Source organism: Oncorhynchus mykiss, chromosome 6, assembly GCF_057628025.1.
Source record: "Oncorhynchus mykiss isolate SJ-2025 chromosome 6, ASM5762802v1, whole genome shotgun sequence".
In the NCBI taxonomy this organism is placed as follows: Eukaryota; Metazoa; Chordata; class Actinopteri; order Salmoniformes; family Salmonidae; genus Oncorhynchus; species Oncorhynchus mykiss.
This window is the reverse complement of record NC_143027.1, coordinates 7065352-7076113: the sequence shown is the minus strand read 5'-3', so window position 1 is coordinate 7076113 and position 10762 is coordinate 7065352. Positions and strand designations below refer to the sequence as shown.

The 10762-nt window shown below is 41.1% G+C and overlaps 2 protein-coding genes and 1 pseudogene across 3 annotated transcripts; all 3 read right to left on the bottom strand.

The window, feature by feature from the left end:
- Positions 1–2996: 2996 nt before the first annotated feature.
- On the bottom strand, positions 2997–4444 carry LOC118936655 (uncharacterized). Its single transcript, XM_090236915.1, has 2 exons — positions 3743–4444; positions 2997–3589 (listed from the first exon to the last, which is right to left on the bottom strand). The coding sequence occupies exons 1-2, from the start codon at positions 4255–4257 to the stop codon at positions 3565–3567; spliced, it is 540 nt and encodes a 179-aa protein (XP_090093041.1). The 5' UTR covers positions 4258–4444; the 3' UTR covers positions 2997–3564.
- A 183-nt stretch (positions 4445–4627) lies between these two features.
- Positions 4628–7597, bottom strand: LOC149982744 (uncharacterized; annotated as a pseudogene). Its single transcript, XR_016496494.1, has one exon. The product of XR_016496494.1 is annotated as an uncharacterized LOC149982744 (transcript).
- Positions 7464–9373, bottom strand: LOC149982743 (uncharacterized). The gene is made up of 2 exons (XM_090236918.1): positions 9291–9373; positions 7464–8965 (listed from the first exon to the last, which is right to left on the bottom strand). Exons 1-2 carry the CDS (start codon positions 9371–9373, stop codon positions 8062–8064), a joined length of 987 nt encoding a protein of 328 aa, XP_090093044.1. The 3' UTR covers positions 7464–8061.
- Positions 9374–10762: the final 1389 nt, after the last annotated feature.

Below are 10762 nucleotides of genomic sequence, written 5' to 3'. Positions count from 1 at the left end.
GTAGGTGTGGTGATAGTAGGTGTGATAGGTGTGGTGATGGATGGTTTGGTGAAGGTAGGTATGGTAGGTGTGTTAGGTTTTGTGATGTAGGTGTGAGAGAAGTGGTGATGGTAGGTAAGTTTGGTAGGTTTGGTGATGATAGATATGGTAGGTATGGTGATTATAGGTGTGGTAGTTTGGGTAGGTAGTTGTGGTAAGTTTGGTAGGTGTGGTAAGTTTGATGATAGTAGATGTGATAGTTGTGTTGGTGGATTGTAGGTGTGTTGATGGTGGGTAGGATAGTTGTGGTAGGTCGATGTGGTAGTTGTGGTAGGTAGGTTTGGTGGTTGTGTTTGGTAGGTGGGGTAGTTGTGGTACATATGTGTGGTGGTTGTGCTAGGTACGTTTGGTGATGGTAGGTTTTGTAGTTGTGGTGATGATAGGTGTGGTGGTTGTGGTACATAGGCATGGTAGTTGTGGTAGTTGGGATAAGTAGGTGTGGTAGTTGTGATAGCTAGTTGTGGTAGGTAGTTGTGGTGATTAGGCTTGGGCAGTATCCAGATTTTCATATTGTCATACCATCCTTCTCTCATACCGGGGTTTACAGTATTACCGGCATAGCACATGAGGGGGTGCTAAAAACACAAGAAAAACCTATTGCCCTCTATTACTAGAATGCTAACAAATTAGCACAAACCGATAGCAAATTCACATAGACTTTGTTAGCTAAATGCTAACAACTGAAAACGAACAAACTAATTGCAAAGCAGTGGAGGCTGCTGAGGGGAAGACAGCTCATAATAATGTCTGGAATGAAGTCAATTGACATCTTTGATGTGGTTGATCCCACTCCATGGACTCCATTCCAACCATTATTATGAGCCGTCGTCTCCTCAGCAGCTTCCACTGTTGCAAAGAAAGGCAAATCCAGCTCATAAAGTGATGTAAGGGATAATCAACGAGGGACTATGAGTTCTATGGTAAATAATGAACACTGTGGAACTGACCTTCCATGGACTTGCATTATTTTCCAGAGAACCATAAAGCCCTGAGTTGATTATCCCTTTTATACCATGGCTATAATTTAACACATTTGCCGGTAGAAATGTGTTCAACATCCATTGAAGTAGCTAGCAAGTTTACTAGATAGCTACAGTAGTTGCCTTGGTAACAAACCAACATACTTGCTAGTTTAGAGAACCAAACCATCAGTCCTAGATTGCTATTATGAAATGATCAAAAGTCCAAACGTGATTCATTAAAAAAATATAAAGTAAAAAAAAAATACAGAAAGTAATTGACGTTTATTAGTGAGGTTCCTGAACCAATGATAGCCAGCAGCATACCACCCTGCATACCACTGCTGGCTTGCTTCTGAAGTTAAGCAGGGTTGGTCTAGGTTAGTCCCTGGATGGGAGACCAGATGCTGTTGGAGGGCCAGTAGGAGGCACTCTTTCCTAAAAGAGTAAACAAATATCCCAATACCCCAGGGCAGTGATTGGGGACACTGCCCTGTGTAGGGTGTTGTCTTTTGGCTGGGATGTTAAACAGGTGTCCTGACTCTCTGAGGTCATTAAAGATCCCATGACACTGATCGTAAGAGTAAAGGTGTTAACCCCGGTGTCCTGGCTAAATTCCCAATCTGGCCCTCAAACCATCTCAGTCACTTAATAATCCCCAGTTTACAATTAGCTCATTCATCCCCTCCTCTCCCCTGTAACTATTCCCCAGGTCATTACTGCAAATGAGAACGTATTCTCAGTCAATTTACCTGGTAAAATAACGGATATGTTATTGACGTTTTAAGAAAGTATTTTTAATATGAAGTCAATTTAAGTTGGTAGAATATCACCAAAGTCAAAAAATACAAAAGTTATTGCTATTGATTGGAGGCATGAGGTCTCTGAACCAATATCAGTTGGTTGTATTCATGAAAGTTATATGGAGGGGAAGATATTGACGTTTTTATTGTAAAGTGATTTATTTTACATTTTGTAGATTTTACAGAAGTAAAAATAATGTAACTAATTGCATTCGAGAAAAGAGGTCTCTTTACAGTGTCAAATTTGTTTGAGATCTCTATGTCATGTCGTTGAGAAGGTTTTGATATTTTTCATTTAGAGGCAATTGTATGCGATGCAGTTTTAAGACGGTCCCTTAACCCTCTGAGCAGAGGATGGCACATTTTTAGCTACATTTCACCTCCAAAAAGTGAATATGACACCGAATGGTAAAAACAAGGGGTTTAACTTATTCACTATCATCAGACGAGTTAGAATATTACATTGATATATAAATATTTTTTATTTGAGGTATTATTGAAGAGCAAAGTCTGAATCTTTAATATGAAGCTAACTTCACCACTGTAAAACAATGTATGATTGAATCAACCAATTTTGATTCACCAATAAAAACGGTGAACTAATCTTTTAATAATAACACCACAACCCTGTTACCTATAGATAGACAGTCTAGACATGTTGAAACTATTTACATGTGTTTGGTAAGCTTGCATTCCATTCCCCCTGTCACATGGGGATCTATGGTTGATTCTAGATGAAATAGTCAACTCTGTTACAGTCAACCCTGTCACTTTATTTGGCACTTAATAGGCACTTACTATAGTATGTATTTGTTACTATTGAGATGGGAAACATGTTTTATATTAAGTTGAACATGTGCTCTTTATGACAGAATGTTAGAATTAGGTGAAATATAAAGTTACACTCCCCAAAAGGTACTCAATTGGTGGAATGACCTGAACTGGAGGTGGGAGAGCTAACGATGCGTCTACTGTTGCTCTCTCCTCAGATTCTTAGAGAAGCTATTTCAATCTGATATTTCTCCTATGGTCTAAAATAGATGTGTATAGAGGACTCCTCTCTAATATAACATGTCACACATTGTATCAAACTGATGGAATGTTAGGTGTCTCATTGAAAGTCTAACATCTACCATGACTACTGGATGTTTCAATTCTAATAAATAACAAAACAATCCACACCGTAACAACAATATTGCTTTTTTAATAAATGCTTTTATTAAAGAGTAAAACTTTGCAAACAAAAATGACATCATCAAACATCACTGGCCTGACTTGAGCAGCTCTGCCCGGGGATGGAGCCAGCAACTTAGCTGCTACCGGTCCGGTCCAGGCTACCTGCAGACCTCCTCCCAGACCTCCTTTTCAGAACCTCCCCTTAACAGGAGAGGTGGTGGAAATGATCAGAGTTGCATTCAACTTGAATAAAGATGAGAAACTCTGGTCTGTGGAGCCACTGGTCTGAGGGGAGGACTTCTGTTGAAACCATTTCCATTTTTGGGATATTTTCTAGGACTGTAGAGGTGGTAAGCAGAGATGAATTTAACTAGGATACAGATGAGAGTCTCTGTTCTTGGGAGGAGGGTCACTGACCTTTGATGGTTTGTTGCCTGATAAAGAGGATACTTGCTGGCTTGAGGAGACTATAATGTTTTGAGGAGGAAATGTGGCTCGATGACTTAAAGAGGAGGAGGAATTATTGGGCGACACTTTTAATTACCAACGTAACATTAGTGGAACTGTGGCTTCATCGAGTTCCAGCTCTAGGCAGACAGCACGTCAGGAAGGCTGTAAGACATCACAGAGACAGGTAAGTATCTATATATTTACATGTGTGATGCATGTACACTAAACCCTCACAGTTGGACAATGTCACTTTTTAAAGTGATGACATGTATATTAACAGTGTAAAACATGAATAGATGTTTAAACATTCTTTACCTCATCCTAATTTTCTTCCAGATGCTTGGCTTTTTCTTTGTCTTGGAGATTCGCTCTGATGTTTCAGCCTCTTCTGGAGCTTCTAGCTGCTGGCTGTCTGGCCCCCCCTGATGGTTCTCTGGCCCCTCCTGCTGGTTCTCTGAACTCCCCTCCTGGTTCTCTGCCCATGCCTGTTGCCTCCTTGGCCTTTCCTGGTGGCCATCAGCAGATCCAGTGGGCTCTTGGCTTACTTGTTGGCCATTGGCCCACCCGGGCAACTCCTGACCGTGGTTGTAATCGTGGCTGTGTTGGGTGGTTAGACACCGGGTGTTGATTTGAGCATCAGCCTCCAGATTCATCTGCTCCAGGTAGTTTTCCTTCATCCTCTCCCTCTCCTCCTTCAGTTGTTGATGAGTCTGTTTTTTAAGCAGGGACCGCTCTCTCCACTGCTTATTGAAATCCTCCATCTTCTTCCTTCTCTCCTCAGCCTTCAGCAGCTCCTTCCTCTTCTCCCTCTCTCTCTCTGCCCGGGTCATGGTGGATGTTAGCCTTGTGTGTCCAGGGATGGCTGGGAGGGGAGAAGAAGTAGAGTTCACATTCAACTTAGTGGATCTGGTATCAACTTAAATGTAATGGACACAGGGAATGAAGAATAGAAAACACAATTGGATCTCACTGATTATTTACTCTTTTCAGTTGAGCAAGGCATGGAATTTGTGAATTAAGTGCAATAATCCCCATCCCAAATTGACCTGGCCCTAAGTTGAACATGTGTCCAGAATGGCACCTATTCTTTGTATAGTGCCAGGGCTTATGTGATCGCTTAGGGCCCCATGGCCACTAGTAGCCCCCGGATCCCCCCAAAACACGTTTTTGTGTGTGTGTTTTTAGGAACTCTTTCTGGGTCTCTACTTAGTCTTGAGAGTTAGACTAGTAGATGACACAAGGTACCATTTAAAAACGTGGTTGTTATCAGCAGTATTTTTCTTGTTATGTCAGTCAGTCACTCAATGAGCCATGTCAGCTAACATATTCTTTGGACAGTAGTTTTATATTGAAACAATGATGCAACATGATGACTGGTGTGGAACGTATGTGTGTAGAGGAGACTAAAGAGGATAATGTCATAAGTAGAGGGAAAACAGGTCTTACCTATGTGGACGATCTTATGGCCCTCCTCAGCCTCTCTCTGATACGTTCTCTCTATCTTTCTGAGGTTCCTCTTCTCCCATTTTTTATTCACCCAGCCCACGGCTCTCCTTCGGATACTTTTATCGGGTGGGAGAATGTCCTCCTTGTCATCTTCTTTTTCCTCCTCTAACTCACCCCTCTTGTACTCAAGGATCTCCCTTCTTTCCTCTTCCACCATCTCCTCTCTTTTTTTTGCCTGTATTATTTATTCTCTCTCTCTGATTAAAGATAAAAGGCATTTAATGGCTTTCTTTCTCTCCTCCTCTCTCTCTTCCTCTCTCTGCCTCTCCTCCTCTCTTAGTCTCAACATTTCTTTCTGTCTAGCAATTTCAATCTCTCGTTTTTTATCCTGCTCCTCTTGTTGTCTTGCCCTCTCCTGTTTTCTTTCCATCTCCAGCCGTCTTTCCTCCTTCTCCCTCCTGATTTGTTGTCCTCTTTCTATGTGTTCTCGTTCCCCCTTCAACACTTCTAACCTCCTCTCTTTACGCCTATTGAAGACTTCCCGTGCTTTTGCTTTAACATTAACTACTACATGTTTCTTCATGCTTACTTCCTTTCCTCTCTCTTCTCTTTCCCTGTACTCTTCCTCTGCTTCCTTAACCACTTCCTGCTTTTCTTCCATCTCTCTCTCCTGTTCTATCTCCAGTTCATTCTGTCCCTCAATTTCCCCCAAAATATTTTTCTCCCCTTCCTTTCTTCTTCCTGCTTCCTCCCTTTCTCTCATAATCATCTTTTCTTTCTCCATCTCTTTCTGTTGCTGATCTTTTAATTCCATCTCTCTCTGATTGTCATTGTCTTTCTCCCTTTCTTTCTCCTTCTCCTTTTGTTTCTGTCTCTCCTCTTGTTGTTGTCGTCTGTGTATCTCTTCTATCTCTCTCTGTCTCTTGTTCTCCCTCTCTCTTCCCTCCTCCATGTCAATTTGCTTCTGTTTCCATATATTTTCTTCTTCTTGATCACTCTCAAACATGATCTTTCTCTCCTCTTGCTGTTGTCGTCTTTCTTTCTCTCCAATCTCTCTCTGTCTCTCTTTCTCTTCGATCGCTCTCTGTCTCTCTTCTTCTCTTTCTTCCTCTTCCATCTCTATTTGCTTCTGTTGACATCTTTCTTCTTCATTCTCTCTTTTGATCTCTCTCTGTCTCTCTTCTTCTCTTTCTTCCTCTTCCATCTCTATTTGCTTCTGTTTAAATAGTTGTTCTTCATTCTCTCTTTCAATCTCTTTCTGTCTCACTTCTCTTTCCATGTTTTTCTGTCTCTTCTCCATTCTCTTTCTTTTGATCTCTCTCTGTCTCTCTTTCTCCCTCTCTCGTTCTTCCTCTTCCATCTCTATTTGCTTCTGTTTACATCTTTCTTCTTCGTGCTCTCTTTCAATCTCTTTCTGTCTCTCTTCTTTTCTTTCGATATGTTTTTGTCTCTTTTCCATTATCTTTCTTTTGATCTCTCTCTGTCTCTCTTTCTCCCTCTCTCTTTCTTCCTCTTCCATCTCTATTTGCTTCTGTTTACATCTTTCTTCTTCAATCTCTCTTTCAATCTCTCTCTGTCTCTCTTCTTCTCTTTCCATAATTTTCTGTCTCTTCTCCATTCTCTTCCTTTTGATCTCTCTCTGTCTCTCTTTCTCCCTTTCTCTTTCTTCCTCTTCCATCTCTATTTGCTTCTGTTTACATCTTTCTTCTTCGTGCTCTCTTTCAATCTCTTTCTGTCTCTCTTCTTCTCTTTCCATAATTTTCTGTCTCTTCTCCATTCTCTGTCTTCTGATCTGTCTCTGTCTCTCTTTCTCCCTCTCTCGTTCTTCCTCTTCCATCTCTATGTGCTTCTGTTTGCGTCTCTCCTCTTCTTCTTCTCTCTCCATCTCCTTCTTCTTCTCATCTTCTTCTTGTCTCTGTTTTGGTATTTTCTCCATTCTCTTTCTTTCTACCTCTTTCTGTTTGTTGTGCTCACCCTCCATCTTCTCCTCCATGTCCATTTGGTTCTGTTTCCATTTATATTTGTCTGTTTCCATATTTTCTAATTCTATCTGCTGTTCCTTGATTTTCTTGAAGACTTCCTCCAATTCAGACGTATTTTTGTCATTGATGAGGGCTGTCTCCATCTCCATCTCTCTCTCCACTCTATTTTTCAACTCCTCTTCACTTCGTCTCCAATCATTTTCTCTCTCTCTGTCTCTATCAAATGTTCTCTCTGGTTCAGTCTCGTCTTTCAATCTAATCTCTTCTTTCATTCTCACAACCTCTCTGTCTAACACTAGTACATTTTGGTTAACCTGTTTCACTCTCTCATTCTGTCTTCTAAACGCTTCTTTCGCTCTTTCAAATTTGATTTTGTATTGAATCTCTTTTGTTGTCATATCTTCTTTCAGTCTCTCAACCTCTCTCTCTAACTCTTTTACCTTTTCGTTGACCAGTTTGACTTTCTCATTCTCTGCAATACGCATGTCTCTTTCTCTTTCAAATATGATTTCCTTCTCAATCTCTTTCAATCTCTCAATCTCTCGTTCTAACGCTTTTATCGTTTCTTCTGCCTGTTCCACTTTCTTCTTCATTTCTTGTTTTTCCAATTCTGCTTTTCTCTCACTTTCCATCTCCCTTTCTCTCTCTTTTTCCCTCTCTCTTCCTGTCTCAATAGGTTTGTTGTTCCAGGCCAGTCTTGGTCGCTGCTCCTCCATGACTTTCTGCCATAGCCTCAATCTCTCAATCTCTTGCTTCATTTTAAAAGGTTAAATTAGTGATAATCTATTACCAAGACATACTTTCAAAGGATTTGCAGAGAACGATACACAGAAATACAACCTAGAGCTAGGTAATTGCATCAAACACTGGACAACATCAATAGCAGGGTCATGTTGATCAATTCATCTGGACAATTCATTGTCAATTAATGTATTGACATGGTTTGAAAAAATTATGAGACATTTTATGGAATCAATTATGTCCACAATGTGTACAAATACAAACACACAACCTTCTTGCCCATTCAGTTAGGGGTTTGAGAAATTCCTGTAACAATTTGTGTGATGTTACAACAATGTTGCCTCTGATGTTTATGCTTGTAGAAATTACTCCTACAAATGATGTTTCACTAATGCAGCTATTTACAACCTGCACAGATACAGTCAACAACAACAACAGTAATGACGTTAATAAGGAAGTGGATATTCAACCGGCAGAAGAAAGGCATAGGGGTTGAGATAAATGATGGTTAGGTTCAGGACCTAGGGTTGGGTTAAGGTAAAGGTTAGGTATAGTTTCAGTGAGGTTAAGGTAAGGGTTAAGGAAAGGAATAAAAGTTAACATTGGGTTAGCGTACCGCTGTCTGCCACTATTCATTTTCAGCTGGGTAAATATACACTGCCTTTTAATAATAACAATGACATGTCTTACGTGGGCCAGTTGTAGGTCCACCATCAGTAAATCCAGCAGTTGTTTTAGTCTGTGGATCTCCTGCAGTTTTCTCTGGTGCTCCATTGCTTCTGTGGCTCTCTCTGCTTCCCTCTGTCTCTCTGCTTCCCTCTGTCTCTCTGCTTCTCTCTGTCTCTCTGCCTCCCTCTGTCTCTCTGCTTCCTTCTGTCTCTCTGCCTCCCTCTGTCTCTCTGCTTCTCTCTGTCTCTCTGCTTCTCTCTGTCTCTCTGCTTCTCTCTGTCTCTCTGCTTCTCTCTGTCTTTCTGAATCTCTCTGGCTCTCTGCCTCCCTCTGGCTCTCTGACTCCCTCTGACTCTCTGCCTCCCTCTGGCTCTCTGCCTCCCTCAGTCTCAGGATCTCAGCCTTCCACTCTTTCATGATACCCCTTTCTACTCTTCTTCTCCTCCTTTCATCTTTTAAAAGGGCTCGGAGATGGTCTGTCTCAGACTGTAATTGTTCAATGATCTTGTCCTTCTCCGTTTCACCATTCCTCTTCTTCTTTTCCTCCTCCCAGAGGCACACTTGGAGTCTGCCCATCTCCTTCTTCTGATTTCGGATCGTTCGATCCTTCCCCATCAACTCAAGCATGTGGGCTTCCTTCTCTGTACAGGTCTTCTTCTCTTCTCTCGGGAAGTAAACCTCCATATCTGCCAGCTTGTAGCTGGGAGCAAAGGAATGTCAACACATTATTTAGGAAGTGAACTCAGACAATTTACTACAATATTAAAATAATAATTTAACTTCTGCTCAATTAATAATACTTTAATACTTTAATAATAATCAATTAATACTTTAATAACACAAATCACACAACTGTGACTTACAGTACGTGAATGTGATGAGTTGACTGTCCATGATGGCCAGAGGTGGGTAATGTGTCACTCTGGTCCAGGGCGTTACGTACAGCTTGCAGACACTGAGCCTTCCTTCAGCAAGCCGCACATAATGCCCTGTACAAGAGCTAGGTTATGTGATGAATGACTTACAGACTGTTCCACATGATAGGAGGGGGTAAGAAGACAGTCCCAGTAGGAGACGGAGATCGTCCAGAAGAAGAAGAGGTGTCCATCTCGTCAGAGACTTCAGGAAAGGTCTACACGTTTTATTTCTGGAAAATAAAGAGATGCCTTCGTTCAGCAACAATGTGTGTTTCTATGTTTCTGTCACTAGATGGTGCCATTGTACACAACATTTACTCACCAGGTCAGTGAATTCAGAAACAGTCTTCAGAGTTGAGTCCTCAAGCTCTAGCCTACAACCCATCATGCATCAGCACAACTAATATAATAATATCTCATCACAGTACACCTGGATTGTGTTCACAAAGTGTTTCAGGGTAGGAGTGCTGATCTAGGATCAGGTTGCCTCCTGTCCATCAAAACGTATTCAGTTTAATTTAAAAGACCAAACTGATTATTGATCAGCACTCCTTCTATGAGACTTTGTGAATATGAGCCTTTGTGAAAGAACCTTTCTGGCATATGCTGGCTAGACAGTACACAGACAATTCAGATAGTCCGACAGACAGACAGAAGAGTAGATACAGATGGAGTGATTGATAGCAACAGAAATAACGAAGCGGATGGTTAATGTATTGTAAACTTTTGTAAATATTTGACTCACCTCAAATCACACGTGTCAAACCTCAGTTTTAGTGTTGAACCGAATAATATCCTCGGCATTAACTTTCTCTGGTCTGGAGCTGTATTGTTGCGTCATTTGGAACGCTTGAGCGTCATAATCCGTTCACCGCGCCTGCTTGATTGACAGCTAGGGGTTCTCCTGCGCATCAGTGTCCAAAAGTTTATAATGTTTAGCTACTCATAATTGGTAAAGACATTTATAACTATTTTCACTTGACTTTTATTTCGTGTATTTTTGCCTAAGGTTATTTGGAATTCTATGTTGTGTGATTTGTCTTTGTATGGGCCTAAAGTTCAATGAAATACAAACAGCAACTATAGCCTACAAACATTTCCCACACAAATACAAATGTGGGTGTTTAGTGAGAACACAAAATAATAACATTACAGCCATAACTGTACAAACAAACATTCAATCACAACTCTCTCCCCACAATGTATTATTTCTGCAGTGAGGATTCACCCCCTTTAGATAATGATGTTGTAATTTATCTACACAAAAACGTTGTTCTGATCTCAACAAGCAGTAGTAGCAGTTTGCAAATCATAGAGCCAGATGAATGGCTCTTTCACCGATGCAATTCGGTTCCCGAGGTTCAACAAAAAGATCCGTTCAAAAAGAGCCGTTCGTTCGTGAACGACACATCACCACACTGTTGTTCTCCACCATTTCGTATCGTGAGCTGGAGGAGCGTTCGTCCAACTTCTCATCCAAGTAAATGGCAGCGGCGCATCATCCATCCGATGAACGGTGCACGATTCAACAAGCGTTTGGGGAGGACATTCATTGTAACGCAATGACTTTTTAAATTCTT

Excerpts from the sequence above, each read along its gene's own strand:
- LOC118936655 (XM_090236915.1), bottom strand. The coding sequence starts at position 4,257 with ATGACCCGGGCAGAGAGAGAGAGGGAGAAGAGGAAGGAGCTGCTGAAG. Across the intron at positions 3,590-3,742 it reads TGGAAGAAAATTAGGATGAG|CCTTCCTGACGTGCTGTCTG; the intron begins GTAAAGAATGTT and ends GATGTCTTACAG.
- LOC149982743 (XM_090236918.1), bottom strand. The coding sequence starts at position 9,373 with ATGGACACCTCTTCTTCTTCTGGACGATCTCCGTCTCCTACTGGGACT. Across the intron at positions 8,966-9,290 it reads CCTATCATGTGGAACAGTCT|CTACAAGCTGGCAGATATGG; the intron begins GTAAGTCATTCA and ends CTTTGCTCCCAG.